The sequence below is a fragment of the Rhamphochromis sp. 'chilingali' genome (assembly GCF_963969265.1).
Source record: "Rhamphochromis sp. 'chilingali' genome assembly, chromosome: 18".
NCBI classification, from domain to species: domain Eukaryota; kingdom Metazoa; phylum Chordata; class Actinopteri; order Cichliformes; family Cichlidae; genus Rhamphochromis; species Rhamphochromis sp. 'chilingali'.
Window position 1 is genome coordinate 17,429,497 of NC_137945.1, and position 18,894 is coordinate 17,448,390.

An 18,894-nucleotide genomic window follows, 5' to 3' on the forward strand; every position below is an offset into this window, starting at 1 on the left:
ACACAATAAGAGTTACTCTTAAATTTTATATATGTTCATCTAAAAGAGTCATCATACACCAGGGTACATTTGTGTTTTCCAGGGGATATGTCAAGATTAGAAAAGACTCACTATAGTGAAAGGCTGGCCTAAAAGTATCAGATATTCAGCATTCAATTAAATGGTAAAATATCTGTAGCTACTTGTTGGCTAAATTATAAAAGCAAGGGGATATCTTTTTTAATATAAATATGGAAATGGATTTTAAAAAGTTGAAAAAGACATCCATCTTATTAGCTGCTTATCCAGTTCAGTGGGTGGACTTGAGCCTATTTATTTATAGTTTATAGCTCATTTAAACAACAGAAGTTGTGCTCTAGAGGCAGGCACATTTAAATTCCAGGTCTCCAAAAACCCAGTTTCAAAACCCATCAAAAGCTGAAAGGTGTGTTTTTATTCTATTAAATGATTATTGTAGAATCGCAGGGATCATTAAAATGTGTTTAGAATTTGCAAACTTATGCTGACTCATGCCATAAATCTCGATACACTGCTCACCCCTACATACACTGCCTTTATATGTTAAAAGCATCAGTATCGGTATTGCTATTGGCAATACTGGCAATACAATATTTACTTAGTATCGGATGGATACTGCAGTATCCCCATACCGCTAGTATTCATGGTGGTACTGGAGCTGATCTGATAGTGCAGGTACCTCTGGGAAATAACACAAAAAAGGTAGGAAACACAAATGTGCTTGTTTTCAGAGGATTTGTTTGGAGGAATAAGAAAATAAGTGAAATTTCTATTTAAATATTCTGGGCTTTTGTTTTCAAAGCAAATTTGGCCTTTGCAAACCCAGGCAGATGATTAACAAAGTAATATTGTGAAGAGTTCATGGAACACCTCGTGGCTGAGAATACATTCACAAAAGTTTTTAATGTGACGTTTCACGTGTAAATGTCTAAAATAACACTCCTTGCTTTTTAAAAAAAATACCCGCCGCTGCAAACACTACAGAGATGGCCAGCCACAAATAGGCTGTACTGTTTTTAAGTGCACGTTTCTGAAACTGCTTAATCTAGCATGTGACGGTGTCAGTGGCACATCACACATGCAAGCACACGACGGCACACGCTTTACCCCTACTGCTTTAAATATACATCTTGGAAAGCTTTTTCATTCATTAATTCGCTCCTCAGCCATCTTTTTTTTTGCCACACTCACACAAAAACTACCACACACCATGCATGGTGTTATATACTAGCACTGAGCATCAGTCTCAGGAGTTTTAATAAAACAGGTAAGGTGCAAACCTGCAAATTCCCTTCGGTGCCACAAGTGCAGTGTCTGCTTCTGAGAACCCCCAACACTCCACTCCCTGAGGACAATGTACCACGGTATCCCTAATTAATAATCTTCTACTACACTGCAAGAATCACTGGAGTTATTTTATTTTCCTTTACTGGCAGTTTTTCTTTCCTCTATAGGTCTCTTTGAAAAGCAGGTTCATTATGTGCACACACAAACACAAAAACATAAAGAAACTGCGGATTTCTGATAGATGCTTATGATGCTCATATGTAATTTTAATGCTCATCCTCTGGATTGTATTTATGATCAGGTTAAAACTGAAGAAATGAACAGCATGCTTTTGAAAATGTATCACTGTATGTATCTGGAGCCATCTTGTGGTAAAAAAGGGCCATTACAATGACAGTGTGCTTTTAGATTTAAAACAAAAAAATAAAAATGATGTTCATTTAAACGAAAGAGCATCTCAAACATAATATAAAAATATAAAATAGAATATCTGGTTACTGCTACCAGCTTTCTGAATGTTGCATATCTTCTACAAATACCGCAAAATCTTTCAGTATGACAAGCTAATACAAAGATCACACAAACATAGCTCACCTAATTAAACATTTATGCTTTATGTGGAAAAGAATATGTCGAGATAAATACTACAAACTACATAAAACGATCATTTCAATTGTTTTAAACCGAGGCCCGAATGTTTCCCAATCGCCTCATCTCTCGTTTCCATCTACGCTGTGCACAATATATCTAATTAAAAAAAGAGTGTGAATCACAAGGTGTAACAGCATAATTGTGACTGCAGTGTCTGTGCTGTGCTGACGTCTGCAATGATGTCAATATGCAGCTGTGAAACATGCTGGACATACCCTGTTTTCTTTCTGCCACTAGATAGCACCCTTTTATTGTGTTGAAGGCCTGCACAAGTTACAGTGACAGCTCCGTAGTACAAGTACAGTACGATACAGTATTATCCTTTTTTGGTAACCATTAAGAGTTGAATTGTTTATTTATTTAAATGTGTAAAAACTGATTTATTATACAAATGTTATTAAGCAATTGGATCAAAACTCAACAATTAACAGATTAGATGTAACACTGACATTCATTGTCTGGCACAGGTGGAGATAAAATATTAGCCAACAACTGCAAGGTTCTCTGCTTCTCCCCTCTGTAACTGTGCTATCTAAGAAATTACCTCGTAAGTTATTTGGCCATAAGGCTGGTATTTTGCATAACAAAAACTTGATTTGTTAACTGGCGAGTGGGTAGTCTCAAATACTTTAATACTGTGTCTGCCTCTGCATTAAAAACTACAAAATGATCTTTGCACCTTGCACCTCTGTTTCCCCCTCATTAAGATCTCAGCACAGAAGTTAAGAAACAGTTTATTGATCAAGCTCCTGTAACGATGCATGAATAATTACCTCAATGACAGAATGAATATTCACAATAATCCCACTATACTGTGTTCATGCTTTACCCTTCGTCTAAACCAGATACCTCCTGATATTTGAACAATCAGCTACCAGCTGTTAAAATCACCCTGCTTCACTATCCTATGAAACAAAGCTTTAAAGGACTGCACTGTTCATGGTTTACAGGCTGTGAGGTTTAAACCAGGCTGAGACAAGCACTTGAATGCTGAGTGCATTTCAGTTTCCCATGACCATGCGGTGCAGCGGTGCTTGTTAAAACAGGCTGACGTCTCTTTTACGTCACCGCACGGCAGAGGATGTTACATAAAGTTAGGAGTGAAAATCAGGCTGATTGATTTCATCTTTCCTCTAATCAAGTGACTTTATCGAATAGGATGTTAGACATTTATATGTGAGTGAGAGTTATCGCATCTCGTTCATCTGTTTATCCATCTCCCAGAAAGAGTGTGGCACACTTTTACTCTAACTCCATTTTCATTTTCATTTAGTTCAGTTCAGTTTTATTGAACTGATCACAACAGCAGTCGCTTCAAGAAGCTTTATATTGTAATGTAGAATAACAGAGTTAAAATCCCAACAATCAAACACTCCTTTAGAGCAAACACTTGGCAATAGTGGAAAGAAAAAACTCCCTTTTAACAGGAAGAAACCTCCAGCAGTACCAGGCTCAGGGAGGGCCAGCTATCTGCCACGCGTTGGGTGTGAGCAGAAGAAGACGGGACAAAAGACACACTGTGGAAGAGAGCAGGGGAGTAATAATAAGTAGTAAAATGAGGAGTGGTGCGTGTGTGTGTGAGGACACAAAGAGTGTGAAGAACAAACACTAAGCATAACTAAGGAAGGATTCAGGATCACCCGGTCCAGCTCAATCAATTTGTGGATGACAAGATTGGGATTTTTCCGCTCTAAAACATTGTAGGTTGACATGTTTTGTTACACAACTGAGCCAAGTTGTGCAATTTTGAGCCATATTATACAACAGCATGAAAGGTGCATTTTAAATGAGATCTTAACACAGATGTTAGTGGCCTGTATAGGGGACGGACTCTAAAGCCAAAGATAATGTGGCTACTGGAAAAATGCTGACTGAGCCTTTTTTTCAGAGTCACTCTTTGAGTTTTGTGGGTTGTTTTGAGTATTTTTAAGTAATTTATCATGGCTGGAAAGTGACTCGGTGAGTTTGTGTCTTGATCACAAATGACACAAATGACGTGATCTCAACATAATGAGATCGCGTCTAAGTTGAGTCAAGCCTGACCTTTACTTATATTGTCATGGATCCCAGTCTGTAATTTTTCCATTAATCCCTCTAACAAACAAAAAATATAGAGAAATATTAAAACATTTTCATAGCTTAAATGATCTGTATTCATTTACACACTACTACTTGTGTTTTGAAGGTATGGTCAAAAATAACTTCTAAATATATACACAGCAATGAAGTACTAGAAAACGTTTCTATTTATTACGATTAAAACAAGTAAGCTATATCTACAAAGTATGACAATATTCCATTATGCCCAATTAGATTTTCATGATATTGTTCATTTAAAAGAAACAGAATAAGGTACTGTACTGCGCTCTTGATCTGCAGACCAGAAGCTATTAAAGTCCGACAGGCACAGGTGAACCTGGAAGCATTTTAGAGGATAATCTGACATGCATTCTTTAAAAAAAATACCAAAAAGTAGAGGCACGCCTCCTCACTGCTAACCTTAAAGGTCACTGCATGTTGAAGGTTCCTGCTCATTTATTCATATGACAGGGGATTGCTTACTTTTACAATGAAGTACCTCTTATATTATCCAGACTCTTGGCTGTAACAGTACACAGGACCACATGTAGTTTTCTTTTATAACTTATCATCACTGTGCATCTGGAAACGCCAGAGAAAAGATCTATTAGCTGGGATAACTAAGAGGACTCACTAAAAATGTAATCAGGGTAATCACCGAGCACTGGATCTTCTATTTCTTGGAGAAAATAAATGTGAATGCTGCTGCTAAATCAACTATAAATATTTGGTGTACAGCTGCTGTATCTCTTTGTATGTAACCCCAGTATGACCTCAGCAGTACTGCTCATAGTATCACAGTATCATAAACAGGCCTGCGTTATCATTTTGTTCTTTTGCAACATTAACACAGTGACGGCAAATCCTCGAAACTGCCCAGAGTATCACTAGTTCAGACCTGAACTATCCAGAAGTTGCATAAATGGATAAAGATCTGACCTTGCTTTTTTTTTTATTTAACTACATCCTTGGCATTTAAAAATAATGTGAAGCCTAGCTGATGGTGTCTGTGTTCATTTCAGATGGAATACCTTTTAAGTCTTGCTAATTACTGTTCGACGTTAATATTTCTTCATCCCAAGCGAATCCGCGGTGAATTACTGCTACCTTTAAAATTACTATTCATTCTAGGGTATGATCATACTTTTTCTGACCCAAAGACTCTCAGCTCAGTGGATGATTTAGGACAGATATGGAGATGAAGAAGAAATGGACATTATCTGGAATTGCTCGCAGAGAGTTTTTAAATCACAGGCACTGACTGCTTGCCATCTGCGTGAATACAATATGACTTCCACCTAACTGAAATATTCATACAAGTGAACAGATGGCACCCTTTGCTCTGCTCCCTTTTCTGGTCCCTTATACACTTTCATCTTGCTTATGAGTTTGTAGACATCTTATGTGTGGGGTTATGTGTGAGCGCAGGTGTATTTCATGGCCTTGGCAGTGCATGCAGACCTTTTTCACGATTCACGCAAAGCACCGCTTACCAACGCCGAGCGAAAGAGGGGAACAGGAGTTTCACACTGTGCTCTTTAAATTGGCAGCTTTTAGCCTCAAAGGCAGCACTGTCTGGCATTCATATTGGCCTTTCATCTCCAAGTAATCTCCACACTGCTCTTAATTTGTCAATCTTTGTTGGATTTTTACTAACAGGCGCTGCAATATTATGAGTCAGATAGTAATGGCTGAAAAATTATGAATTCACTTCAATCACAAAGACATAACCCAGAACATCTTCTTAATTGATCTCATTTGAATTCACTTTTATCTAAATGGTGAGCATCTGAGCAGCCTGTGCTTGTCGCTAATGAATATGTAATCATGCTAGTTCAGCCTTTTTAGAGGTTACTGATTAAAACTGAATAAAGTGGTGTGCCCACAGCATCACAAAATGACAAAAAACTTCAGTTGTAGTACATCACAGAGAAAAAACACATCAACAGAAAGGAAAACTGGGTGAGACACACATGAAAAGCTAAATGACAAAAATTAGTAAGAGCGGTGTTTTACATTTACATAGACTTGCAAATCACAAGAGATGGGAACTTTACTATTTGAATGTGTATATTTCTCATCCTTTTCCCCCCATTTTATTATTATTTTTTTCACCTTTTTTCTCATTTCTTAAAGTTGATTCCTAACCTGCAAACCCCGGAGTGGACACTAAATGAAACAAAGAGACAAATTAGAGAGTGTGAGAGAGACATTCATTCATTTTCAGTATTGACATCTGTCTAAAATGTTTAAATATGACTCATTGATTCTGCATGAAAAGCACTGTGTGCACATCTATGTGGCTTTATATAAAAGGAAAAGAGGTGCGAGGAAGGCAGATGTCATATTGTATGAGTCAGATGAAAAGAAAAAAGAAAAAGATGAGGTATGCTTAAATGGGTCAGAAGCTTCCACTATGAGGATCCTGCTACGTTCGCTTTGACATTGAGTTTCTAATTAAAGAGTATGTAAATATTTTTTGTATAGGTCAAATGTTTTGAAAAAGTGCATCTTTAATTGCTTCGTTTGCGTGGGACATTTAGACGTGACAAATATTTGGAAATAAAGTGAGGAACTCATACAGATTCATGAAGATGAGCACTCCATTAGCAGAGGACAGGGGTTTTAATTTGTAATTGAAATAATGAGAATCAGTGGACGGAGGAATAACAATCGCTTGCCACAGTCCTCCACACAACTGTTAATTACGGTCTCTGAGTCATCCATCTGAATGTGTTCGCAGCACCTTTATAAGTCATTTCACAGTCAAACAAAGTGATAAAGTCTGTTTTCATCATGAGTGGAGAGATAATCAAACACTAAACAATCACTTTTAAATTCCCTTTTTGAACAGAGTGCTTGCAGGTGTGATCATTTCTTATTTAACATGCACAGCAGATTTGCAGGATATGCTGTGTATTTGTGCTGACTAGACCATCACTGCAGGCAGTGCAGTGCCAAACATTTTCAAGCTCACTTCTATCTTTCATCCACCCAAAAAATCTACTCGATTCTGTGGGAAAGTTTAAGAAAATCATCAAATCTGTTTTTATGGATTAGCATTTATTTTTAGAAAAATACATTAACTGCCAATACTAGCCATTTTTTTCAACATCTGAAATATGCATTTTCATTAAAAGAAATGATTAGAGAAGCTTCATAGAACAGCAATTCTTAGCAAATTTGTAAAAGCGCTCAGAATTTCAGGTGGAGGGGAAAAAAAATACTCTCTCCTTCGAGCCGGAGTCGAACCAGCGACCTAAGGATGTCTGGGAAACCACTACAGTCCTCCGCTCTACCAACTGAGCTATCGAAGGGAGCTGACGACTACAGCTAACCCATGGGTATTTATAAGATCGGCTCGTAAAACGCTTTATGCTCTGCTTCTGCGTAAAGTCACAAATATGGCGGACGCCCTGTTCGGTTAACGTGTTTTCGGGAAATTTGCATTCGCTACTGTTTTCCACTTGAGCTAAATGGTTGTGTGTAAGAGTTTCCCCACATATCTCAAGTAACTTGGTGTCCCCCAAAGGAACTTTAACATTGCAAGCCTTTCAATAACTTAGCAGCTATTAAACCCTGTTATTATTCATATTCGTTAGAGCTAACCTAGACAGCTTAATAATGCTACCTTACCGCACTGTATTTCGGCATGATATGCGAAATATATCAAACACTACACCGCAAGATTGGACCGACTACGTATCTCACGAGCAATAAATACACAAACAACGAGTGACTTCCGTACCGGGGAATTAGCTCAAATGGTAGAGCGCTCGCTTAGCATGCGAGAGGTAGCGGGATCGATGCCCGCATTCTCCAATAACATTTTCATTCAATGTAAGGCCTTTAACATGCTAACAAACACCAAAATGTTTTAACTGAATTGTTCTTTTCTGTTTTTTAAAATAGTAGCAGTTATCACCTACATTTAAGGATGCGGTGAATACACCCAATGTTATGGTTGTCGTCCTTATGCTGTTCTCTAAGTGTAAATACCCATGTGCAAAAAACGCTTAACACATGCCATAGTTTGTTTAATGCTAGGTATAATCACGATCACTCCTTTAATTAGGAACTTAGCCAGCGAACCTATTATTGTAACAAACCTCTCCTGTGCGCTGTTATCTTCCCTCTGACGTAATGGTCTGTTCCAAACTTTGACGGAAGTCACATTCGATAGCTTCCTGCTGCTAAGTTAACATTAATGCAAAGCTGGCACTTGATTGGCAACATGGTAAAAAGGTGTCGAGAACTACGTGTTTTCAGTAGAGATTTTCAGATGCTATCAATAATTTTAGATCTAAAAGTCACATGGGTCATATGATTGCATCTCTTGCTAAATCACTCGCCCCCACCCTATGAAACGCATAGCTACATTGCACCCAGCGTAGAAGAGGCTGGGGATGGGCTGCTGTTCAGCACTGCCCTACTTAGTTTCAAATATGGACAAGGCAAAAATGGCAACCTTAGACGTGACAGCAGTAGCTGCTAAAAACAGAACTGACACAGAGGAGATATGTTTGTCCTAGAGGGTGTAGACTCCTAACAGGCCTACTACTTAGCCTGAAGCTGGGCCTATGATAGACTGCTTTTAGAAAGGACTTCATACTAAACTTTTCAGACTTTTTAAGTTGTTTAGTTGTGTTTGAAATCGTTGACACCATGGACAACTTGGAGAAACAGCTGATTTGTCCAATATGCCTGGAAATGTTTACAAAGCCTGTGGTCATCCTACCCTGCCAGCACAACCTGTGCAGAAAATGTGCCAATGATGTTTTCCAGGTAAGCTATTGAATGGCTCAAATTGGTAATTATTTATAAAGTTGGTCTGAATTTTCACATATCAAAGACCCAAATAGTGACATAAATTTAACACCCATAGGCTCTGTTTACAAGCATGTGGACTGAATGTTAATGATGGTGGTTTGAAGTTTGTGTTATGGACTGTTAATCCCCTGGATTAATATTTCCTAACTGCCGAGTGAAACAATGTAATTATTCAGAGCTTCACTTGTTGTTTACAGGCTTCAAACCCGTACCTTCCAACAAGAAGCGGCTCGTTGACCTCTGGTGGCCGTTTCCGATGCCCGTCCTGCAGACACGAGGTGATTCTGGACAGGCATGGTGTTTACGGCCTGCAGAGGAACCTGTTGGTTGAGAATATCATTGACATGTTCAAACAAGAATCCAGCAGGTGAGACAGATCAGACATTTGTCAAAATAACAGAAAATGAAAAGAATTCTTCATGTCTGACAGGAGGATGTTTTCATTTGTGAAACTGCAGTAAAGTATAATAGCAGGAAGTGAAACACTGGCTTCTGAGTCAGAGATCTGCAGTGGGTGAGAGGGCATTTCTACTTGCAGTAGTCATCCACACAGATTTTTTTATCCAGCAGATGACTGAAAGGCTTGTATGACATGATATCCACAACACTTCTTGCTGTTGTGACATTATTTCATTACAATTATCCTGAGTAGAGTTTATAGGATGACCGAGATGCTTCTTCAGTTCTGAAACCAAAACGTAGAGAGTGCCAGGTATTTAAACCCTAATGGGGATTTCCCCTTAAGAGGAGATCGTTGCCTGACTAGTAGTCATGTCCATCATCACACGAGCCAAACTGGGAAGAAAGCAGTGGGTCGTTACCACCTGAGGCTTCAGATGAAATCACTGTGAGATCTTGCGTGAGACCACATTATGTGACCCGTTGAGTTCACCCGATGCAACGTGTGAGTGGATGTTGAGCCGCGTGGGAAACGGATCTCGAGACTGCATTGTAGGTGGTTGACAGTTGGTGTAGTTAATGATCCGTCATCGTCTTTTAAACCATCTCCTCGGTCTAAAATGTAAACATTCGCATCCCCCAAAGAGTTACCTTTATCCTTAAAAACAAGCAAATGTAAGGTTTTGGAACCACCTACTCAAAGTCAGGACCTTAAACAGGTTGTTCGTGCTCAAAAAACCCTTTTAAATGTGTTTGAATTAAAGCAATTCTGCAAAGAAGAGCAGGCCAAAATTCCTCTACGGTGATGTGAAAGACTCATTGTCAGATATCGCCAAAAGCTTTACGATTACTTTTTCACACAGGGCAGGTGCATTTGGATAAACTTTTCACTTAAAAAATGAAATCATTATTTAAAAACTGCATTTTTTATCTTTGTCTGATGGTGTGACGTATAAACTTAAGAAATAAGGAAGGGGGAAAACTTTTAAGCTATATAAACATGAATCATGTATGCTTGCTCCCACACTACTCAGCAATGATGATGACCTATTGATTACAGTGCTGGCAGTGCATGTGAATGGCAGGGCACACCTGATGGGTCATCGATAAGCTGTTGAGATGCCGAGATGTGTAACAGTGACATTATCAAACTGACACTGCATGTCACATCAGTATGCAGTCAAATGTGCAGCATCACAGGACACTACTGCTGTTTTCATCGCACCTCAACAGCAGCAAACCAGCACCAGAGAAAAAGGAAGAAACGCCCATGTGTGATATTCACGAGGACGAAAAGATCAACATTTACTGCGTGACCCACGGTGTGCCCATATGCTCCATGTGCAAGGTCTTTGGAGCCCACAAAGAGTGCGAGGTGGCTCCTCTCAGCAGCATCTACCAGACGAAGAAGGTGAGGCCCGAGATGCTTACAAAGGCTACGAATACTGTCAGCCATGGTGATGTGTTTTTTACAGTTTCATCATGAAGTATGTCGTAGTATAATCATAGATTTGCCCCAGATTTGAGTCTGTAGTCATGCTGTCGTGTCCTTGCCCCCTAGACGGAGCTGAGTGACGGGATTGCCATGGTGGTTGGTAACAACGACAGGATGCAGGGCATCATTAGTCAGCTAGAGGAAGCCTGTCGTGCCATAGAGGTCAGTGTCCGACTGCTGCAGTGCCTGGCCGCTCACTCACGCAGCAAGCCTCACTCCGTGCACACACTAATGCACCTGCACAGACAACCAAACTGATGTAATGTGTCCTTGTCACGGCCACTCTTTCTGCTTTTATCCATCTGCGAGATTTAGACAGAGAGGCAGTAAGAGGAAAATAAATGTTTTGGTTCCACGGACTGCTTTAATCTCCCCTTATCATATTTTCTCCTACGCTGGGTGCACATACACTAGTTAGAGCACCCTATTCTGCCTTCGACCCACTTCCACGGACAATAAAACGAGCAGTGTAATTGATAGGGCGAGAACAGGCAGCTTTCTTATGGTTCACGTGCCACAGTTGGATGTAGTAGAGAGGAAGCTGGAGTGACTCCAGTCCCCTGTGTGTCACTGCTGTGGCGTCATGCACATGGCACCAACTGAACGGAAGGAATTTTGCAGTGTTTAGACATCCGAAGAATGAAAACAACAACTAGTTACCGCATTTTCTCTCATTTTGAAATTCTAATGTACTTCGAAACTGAATTGCCTACATTTCCCACCCAGAACTCATTAATAAAGAATGGACCTGCAGAATTTACAATCTTTCCCTGTGGGTGTGTGCTTTCTTCACTTGTTCACGCACGTACAGGAGAACAGTCGGAGACAGAAGACTCTGGTTTGTGAAAAGTTTGACCACCTGTACTCTATCCTGGAGGAGAAAAAGAGGGAGATGAGTCAGAAGGTGACAGGCGAACAGGAAGAGAAGGTAAACTATATCCGGGGCCTGACAAGGAAATATGGAGACCATCTGGAGGAGAGCTGTAAAATCTTGGAGATGGGGATCCAGACTATGGATGAGCCAGAAATGGCTTTATTCCTGCAGGTCAGAGCTGCTACCACATGGGGTTTAAATTTGACATAATTTTAGCCAATTCATAAAAGTTTATCAGTATTTTATGTGCATGTTCAGTTGAACTCTCCCTTGTGTCTTTCAGAACACAAAGCCTCTCCTCAAAAAGTAAGTATGCTGTTTGTTTTTCAATAATAATAATTGCACTGGTAAGAGGATGAAGGGGTTTTGCAAAAAAGAGAGAGACTACACCGCCAGTGTAAAAGTCAAAATCCTTTCTAGCTAATGTTTTTTAATCATTCTCATGAATGAGTACATCTGCACTTACACATAAAACCAGAACTCTAATAGAGCAAGGTCACACCTCCCCTCTGGTAGCTGTGGAAAATAATCCTGTGAAATGTTGCAAATCACTATCTTCTGCTGTGGCATCCTGAAATAACTTGCCGAACGTGCTAAACATCACAGATTGAATATATTTAAGACGTGTTACCATGACTTTGTGAGGCAACATTTAGTCCTGTGAATATCCTAAATGAGACTTATGTGCTCAGGATTGAAGAGGCATCCAGTGCAGCGCACCTGGATAAAGTAGAGCTTGGCTACGAGAGTATGGATCACTACAAAGTCGACTTCAAGAAAGAGGGCAAGGCCCTGCGGAGCATCGACTTCATCCAAGGTAAAGGAACAGAGATCGCGGCTTTAATTTGCTTCACACCCCTCAGTGTTGTAGTTCTCTAACCTTCATCCTTTTTTGCCTTAATTCTCACACAGATGACAAAGATGAGGATGAAGAAGATGAGGCTGCAGGAGCCGGTGCTGAGGAAGGAGAAGGATCACAAACTGTTCCTGGAGGTGCTGTTTCAGCCACCTCTGCCCAGCCTTCTGCACCCCCACAGCAGATGAGCTCCTCCCCCAGCGCACCCACGAGCACTCCCTCAACTTAGCTGTCAGCCATCGGCCCTGACAACACCTAAACCAGAAGCAGGATTGATTGTTGCTCCTAAATGTTGACCTCAGGTCAGCTGTGATACATTTTTAGCCACGAGGGGAACCTAATCTGTGTATGTAGATCTTAAGGAAGGCAGAGATGTTTTACTTCTGCCTCTTTTGTTGTGATTGGTCTATCACAGCATTCGGACTGATTTAATCTCTTTTTCTCTTATTAAAAAAACATGCTTTAGTTCCTCCTTTTCATTTTGAACATGCTTAATGACAGAGGGACTTTGACTGTCATTCAGCTCTTTGCAGAATTCAGATGTACTCAAATATTTTTTTTATGTGGTTGACCTTTTGAGACTTGCTCCTTAAACTCCATCATTAAAAAAACATAATAGGAGAGCCGCTGGTTCTCCTCCCTGTTGTATACTTCTTGATGACTGATATAACTCTGTGAGTAATGTAGCAGAGTGATAAAATGAGCACTGTGACATTTCAGTATTTCCTACATCGGGCTGCTTGCGTTATGTTTAATATTCTTCATTGTAATGTGGCACAGGTATTATTTCCCATGATGATATATATGATACATGCATATTATATACATTAAAAATGATTTGACTAAATACCATCAGCATACTTTTTCACATCGCTATTTGACACTAGATGTAAAAAAACAGTTTTGTTTCTTCGTAATGCCTTCTCTCTCCCTCCCTCTTCGTCTTTCCACACTCCTATTGGCATATTTCCGTGGAAGGAAATCCAGCTCAATGCGTGAGTGCCTTTTTTTGGCTTGTTCAGACATTTTTAACATCCTTCTCCACTGCATGATCAGGATAACACTCCTGCATATACATATGAGACCACAGTGAGCAAATATGAGTGCTCCCATATTTTTAGACCAAAGCAAATAATTTGCTGCCCTGCGATGGCCTCACGTTGCTGTAACTCCACCGCTCAGGTAGTCCACCATTCAACGACCATCTGTTATTTTACACCGTGTCTCGGTGAGTTGGATCCTTTACAAACGGGCTCAATCCCACACTAAGCCTCAAGATGCTTCACGGGCCAAAAAGAATAGGATGACTCACACCCACGGCTCTTGTTTAGCGTAGCCTGACACTGGGGGTCAAGAATCAGCGTTCACATACACACGCTCACACATAAACACACACACACAGTGTCTTCGACACTAATTAGCTATCAGTGGTGCATCTTTGAGCTAAGCGTGGTTGCCTCTTGCTGGTATAATGAGAATTGCCTCTTGAGGATTAAGGGTTTGGAAGAAGAACGCTGTATGAATGTTCACTGCGCTGAAGGGTTGTTCAGATTTTTGGCAAAGTACTGCAGTTAGAGCTTTTTTTGTGTGCGTCTGTGTTAGACAGAAGGCATGAACTGGCTCCAGAGCAATGCCATGGTTAGACCTATGCAATTGTTTGCACTGAGTTAGGCAAACCTTTACCAGTCAGCATTTATAGGCAAGACTCGAGATTCTGTGGCCATTTGTGCACTCTTAAAGTTGTTATTTACTTTTTTTTTCAAAGTTTCTTTAATGTGGGACTACAAATCCATGTGTTAAAAGTCATTAGAAAAGTGCGTTTTAATCAGATTACTAGTCAAAGTTAATGGGATTATTTATTTATTTTTATTGGCGTTAGTGTTAACTAATATGTAAGGATATCCACAGAGAAATGTAAGCATTGCTTTTATTTTTTTTTTATTAAAAATATAGATATAAGACGTTCTGTTGCACAACAGAAAATGACTGGTTGCACATAAGTTTATTAACAAACATAAATTTCATAAATACAGTGATTCATAATCTAAAACAAAATGCCAATTTTGTGAATGCAATTCATGTCTTAGACGAAAGTATTTCATCTCAAATATGAAGAACGACATATCTCTACAGATCTGACACCAACATTGAAATGGCAAGGTACAATCGGCTCATTATAAGTCAAGCCCGTTTATGCTCCATAGTTTGAGGTTAAAGCTATAAACAATAAAGTGATAAAGCAGCACTATATTGTACAGAGCATGTTTTGTGCTGATGGCAAAAATGCACAACAGAAGGAGTAAAAGAAAAAGAAAGGGAAGGGAGATCTTTGGCGGGCTGGGAAATCATTTCCCGAAGAGCTCCATCATTCTTCTGTTATTCTGCGCTTGCTGAGCCAGCTGTTCCGCCCTGGACATCTCCATCATCTCCCGGAGCAGATGGAAGGTCAGATCCAGGGATATTGGCGGGTCCTCGGACCTTCTTCCCCTCTCCATCGAGTCGTCCCCGCGGTCTCCGAAGCCGCTTATGAGCGCCCTGATGTTCCCAACTTTACCCTGTAAAAGACGCCGCGTCAGCTGGAGTTGCAAAGCTCTGTTGAAGATGGAAGGTGATCCGCCGGGATACATGGACGTTGATGGGAAAGAGTTCGAGTCCCCGTTGCCCAGTCGGATGAAATACTCCTCCCCAAGCCTCTCCAGAATCGGGCCGGATTGCAGCTGCTGGGAGTTTTGGGTTTGTAGAGCTGGGACGCGCAGAGTACTGCCAGGGCTCTCAATAGCCCGACATTCGTAGCGCGGTAAGAAGGCAACTAGCAGAATCACGGCGGTACCGAATAAATTGAGCTTCATGTCAGGATTTCAACAGGAATCTGGGAAGAAAAAGAAATACATTGGGTTATTTAATTTTGGCACGCTCGTTTTTTTTTTTTGCTGTGGCGCGAGATGTGCCGCGTAAAAAGGCAATTACGCACGTAAAAGAGACGTTGCAATAATGTAACGGGCAAATTATAACTATTGCTGCCGCAGTTTATTTTTATTATTGTAAGATATTTTGCGATCTGTTGCCACCTGTTATTAGTAAGGAGACTATATATTGTACAACTGATCAGCGATGTGGAATATTTACGCGTAAAGGAAGCTCGAAGATTAGAATGAGGAATTATTGTCTTCTATCATTATACTTAGTCCATCCCCAAAAATGAAATCAGAAATGAGAATAGAAAGGTATCAGCAAAGCCAAAAATCCACTTTATCATCTACAAATCCACTTTATCATCTACAAATACAGTTTTTAAATGTTTGCTGTGAAGCACAAAGAAGTCTTTAATTAAGCAAAGTCGCATTGAGCTGTGCTTGGGAAAAGAATAACTAAAATGCTAAAAGAGGGAAAAATACGAATTCAAAATGTGGGTAAAATTAATGAAACTTTTCTTACCTTCAGGCTTTAGAGGTGGTCCGCTACAGCCGTGTAGGTTGCCAGGTAGTTGGCGAGATGCCGCCCTCCTTCACTTCACTTTGAGGAATCAAGTATATAGTTACTTAAAGGATAGATGCTGAATGGACTTATATAGCCACCCTCACTATAAGTGTCGCGCTCCAAGCTGAGATTGAGTCTGCGCGTTCTTGCATGGGTGTAACGTGAATGGACGCCTCTGACAAAGTGCTTTAGTTTAGATGAGATGAGTCATATGTGAGTGCGCGCGCACGTGCACGAGCGTCTACCTCGGCGCTTTCAGAATAGGCCTATAGGTGACACACCTGCCGGCATTTTCACTTGAGTTTGTTAGTTGAAAAATAATTCCAAGGGTTTTGGACTCCATGTGGCAAATAATCAGAAGTTAAAAAGTAATATTTAGACGAGATAAGTCTGGAACTATGTTTTTTCTTCTTATCAGTCACTGCTCATTTTCATCATGTGTCTTATAAAAGACAAAGGGAAAAAAAACCTTCCTCATCTGAGGACACCATACAGTGACTGCTATTGCCTACAAAATTGCAAAAGTTATGTAACACTGTGGAAGTGCGGTAGTTTCAGGTATGACATTTTGGTGCAATCTTCAGGACTCACTTTGTCTCTGCATTTTACACCACAAGTATTCCAAAGCAGTTTTCCATCTGCCCTGTGTTGCATTCAGTGAAAGTGCATTTGCAAACACATCAGGCTGGGAGAGAGAGAGAGGTATTGTCTCCCAGTGATTCATTGCTGCTGCACATATATACGTCACCACCTCTTCCAATCGGTGCCTTGGCCACCTTGCTCCAGAGGGGCCCACCGCCAAGCCACACTTGCAAGATGAAGCGCTTATCCGAGTATTAGAAAAGCGATTAGAATGTTAAAAAGCTCAAATCTTTAACTTTGTGTTTCTGTCTGCTTTACCTGCTTTACATTTACCCAAACATTTGTGCAATACCTTAAAACAAGCAATTCCTCCACAATGGCAGATGATTTCTTTTCAGTTCCATTTGTTTATTAGTTTGTCTGTAAGCAAGTTTAAGTAAAAACAACCTGGCTGAAATTCATGAAACTTGGTGGAAAGTTGGCTATTATACTTTGGTTGGATCCAGATGGCCTTCTTTTAAATGATGAGCTAGGACACTGGCATTGGTAGAGAGGCCTTTTAGTTTGCAATGCCATTAAATGAGCACTAATTCTTCCACAAAGGCAGAGACAGAGGATGTGGATTCCCATATGGCAAAATATGTTGATAAAAAGATGGCTCTTTCATACTTGCAACTAAAATTAGAATGAATTGTAAGGCAACCCTTCCATTTAATCCTTAACAGTAAATCCATTTCATTCAGATATTCAGACCGGGAAAGAGTACGATTCAAACATATGTAGAGGTCAAAGTGACCTAACAGGTAGTGTGCACTCAAGTAAAATCAACCACTCTGGAAAGAGAAAGGAAGAGAGAGCAGAGGGGGAACATTTGATTGTGTAAATGTAGTCATGAAGTGCAGGATGGTTTTTCTTCAGAAAGAAAGTCCTGTCTTCCAAGATTCATGCATTACCTATATTGGTTTTAGTGGATTAGAGGATAATATGCAAAAACCTTGTTTCCCCTAGCCTCTCGACTTTGTCACTTTTCATGCTCCGTTACCGCTCAAAGGGACGTGTCAGGTCCCATCATGAGAAACACATGTTGGCTGACACAAATAGAAAACACCGCCATGAGAGAGGGACTGCTCGTGGTCAATTCACATCACCTCATTTTCAAATCACCGTCCCTGGACAGATCACTGGGAGAGAAATCCTCTTCTGTGATGCAACCCCGGAAAAGACTTGGGCTTAAATTATTATCTCTCTCTTTGCTCAATTAGAGCGAGTCTTTTAGATGATTACATTAGATAAAACCCAAATGATTTGTCCTGGAAAACTGGAATGTTGCCACCTTTCCCGCTGGCATCTTTTGGTGAGACACTCAAAATGAATAGATGAAATTGGATTTCCACAGCACACAAACTGCAAATTGCCAAAGAAAAAGTATTTTACAGAATCACTGTCAGAAGAGCAAATTCTCCTCTGCAGCAGATTCATTATTTGATCATTTGCCTTTCCGGTGCTTCTCGGTGAACTTTCCCTTTGTGAATAATTGGACAGCTTTCTCCAGTGGATAGAAGCGTGTTTTTCCTAATGCATGCTTGACTTTCACAAACAAAATTTTAATAATCAAAGTCACTCTCGCTGCTTAAGTGAGTGCGATCGCTGGGACTGCAGAGCCCAGGGCTAGACTACCACCTGACCTCAGTCTTGTTGCTGAGGTGTCCTTCTGGTTTATAGTGCAGTGATATAACCTGTTATAAAAACACCTCTAATAGAAGTGAGAGCCTGGCCTTTCATTTTACAAAGAAAAAAGACATGGACAATTTTACAGAAATGGCATTTCTTGTTTTACAGTTGACCACAAAACTACTCAAAGCTTTCATACAATCAGCCAACTAGTTATATTGTTAAACATATACGCTTCAACCATGGCTATTTAAGGCTAAGAAGTTTAATTTGCTATGCAAGAGGAGATCTGCCAGTATCCCCACAGGGTGGCTTAATGTTAAAGTGTTCTTCAGTGAACCCCAGCTGCTTTTGAAAAGAACTGTTTTGATGAATGTTTCAGGATTTGACACAAAGCAATCTTTTGAAGGTTTCAATGTCATCACATCTTGAAAAATTAAATGTGACACGGCTGGCTTTCTCTGGCTCTTCCTAAGACCGTGTACGGTAACCCGTATGAGAACGTGTGACGCAAAGTTCTCTGTAATGCAGCGAAGCCCCCCGAGGGCCATCTGTCTGTAACGATCTAGCACGTGCAGGCCAGAAGCTTCACTTTTACTCGTTCACATAGTGGTTGCCAGTCTTGTCACACAAACGTTGTGAAAGGGAAATAATGCCTGTAAGGATGATACTGGA

General features: G+C 40.2%; 2 protein-coding genes across 2 annotated transcripts; one reads left to right on the top strand and one right to left on the bottom strand.

Moving 5' to 3' along the window:
• Positions 1–8,234: 8,234 nt before the first annotated feature.
• trim55b (tripartite motif containing 55b) lies at positions 8,235–13,329 on the top strand. The gene is made up of 8 exons (XM_080864291.1): positions 8,235–8,820; positions 9,063–9,232; positions 10,498–10,675; positions 10,826–10,921; positions 11,571–11,804; positions 11,917–11,939; positions 12,326–12,450; positions 12,546–13,329. Exons 1-8 carry the CDS (start codon positions 8,701–8,703, stop codon positions 12,716–12,718), a joined length of 1,119 nt encoding a protein of 372 aa, XP_080720417.1. The 5' UTR covers positions 8,235–8,700; the 3' UTR covers positions 12,719–13,329.
• A 1,087-nt stretch (positions 13,330–14,416) lies between these two features.
• crhb (corticotropin releasing hormone b) lies at positions 14,417–16,105 on the bottom strand. The gene is made up of 2 exons (XM_080865466.1): positions 15,925–16,105; positions 14,417–15,358 (listed from the first exon to the last, which is right to left on the bottom strand). Exon 2 carries the CDS (start codon positions 15,336–15,338, stop codon positions 14,835–14,837), a length of 504 nt encoding a protein of 167 aa, XP_080721592.1. The 5' UTR covers positions 15,339–15,358; positions 15,925–16,105; the 3' UTR covers positions 14,417–14,834.
• Between the last annotated feature and the right edge of the window lie 2,789 nt (positions 16,106–18,894).

Excerpts from the sequence above, each read along its gene's own strand:
- trim55b (XM_080864291.1), top strand. The coding sequence starts at position 8,701 with ATGGACAACTTGGAGAAACAGCTGATTTGTCCAATATGCCTGGAAATG. Across the intron at positions 10,676-10,825 it reads GCATCTACCAGACGAAGAAG|ACGGAGCTGAGTGACGGGAT; the intron begins GTGAGGCCCGAG and ends CTTGCCCCCTAG. Across the intron at positions 11,940-12,325 it reads ACAAAGCCTCTCCTCAAAAA|GATTGAAGAGGCATCCAGTG; the intron begins GTAAGTATGCTG and ends TTATGTGCTCAG.
- crhb (XM_080865466.1), bottom strand. The coding sequence starts at position 15,338 with ATGAAGCTCAATTTATTCGGTACCGCCGTGATTCTGCTAGTTGCCTTC.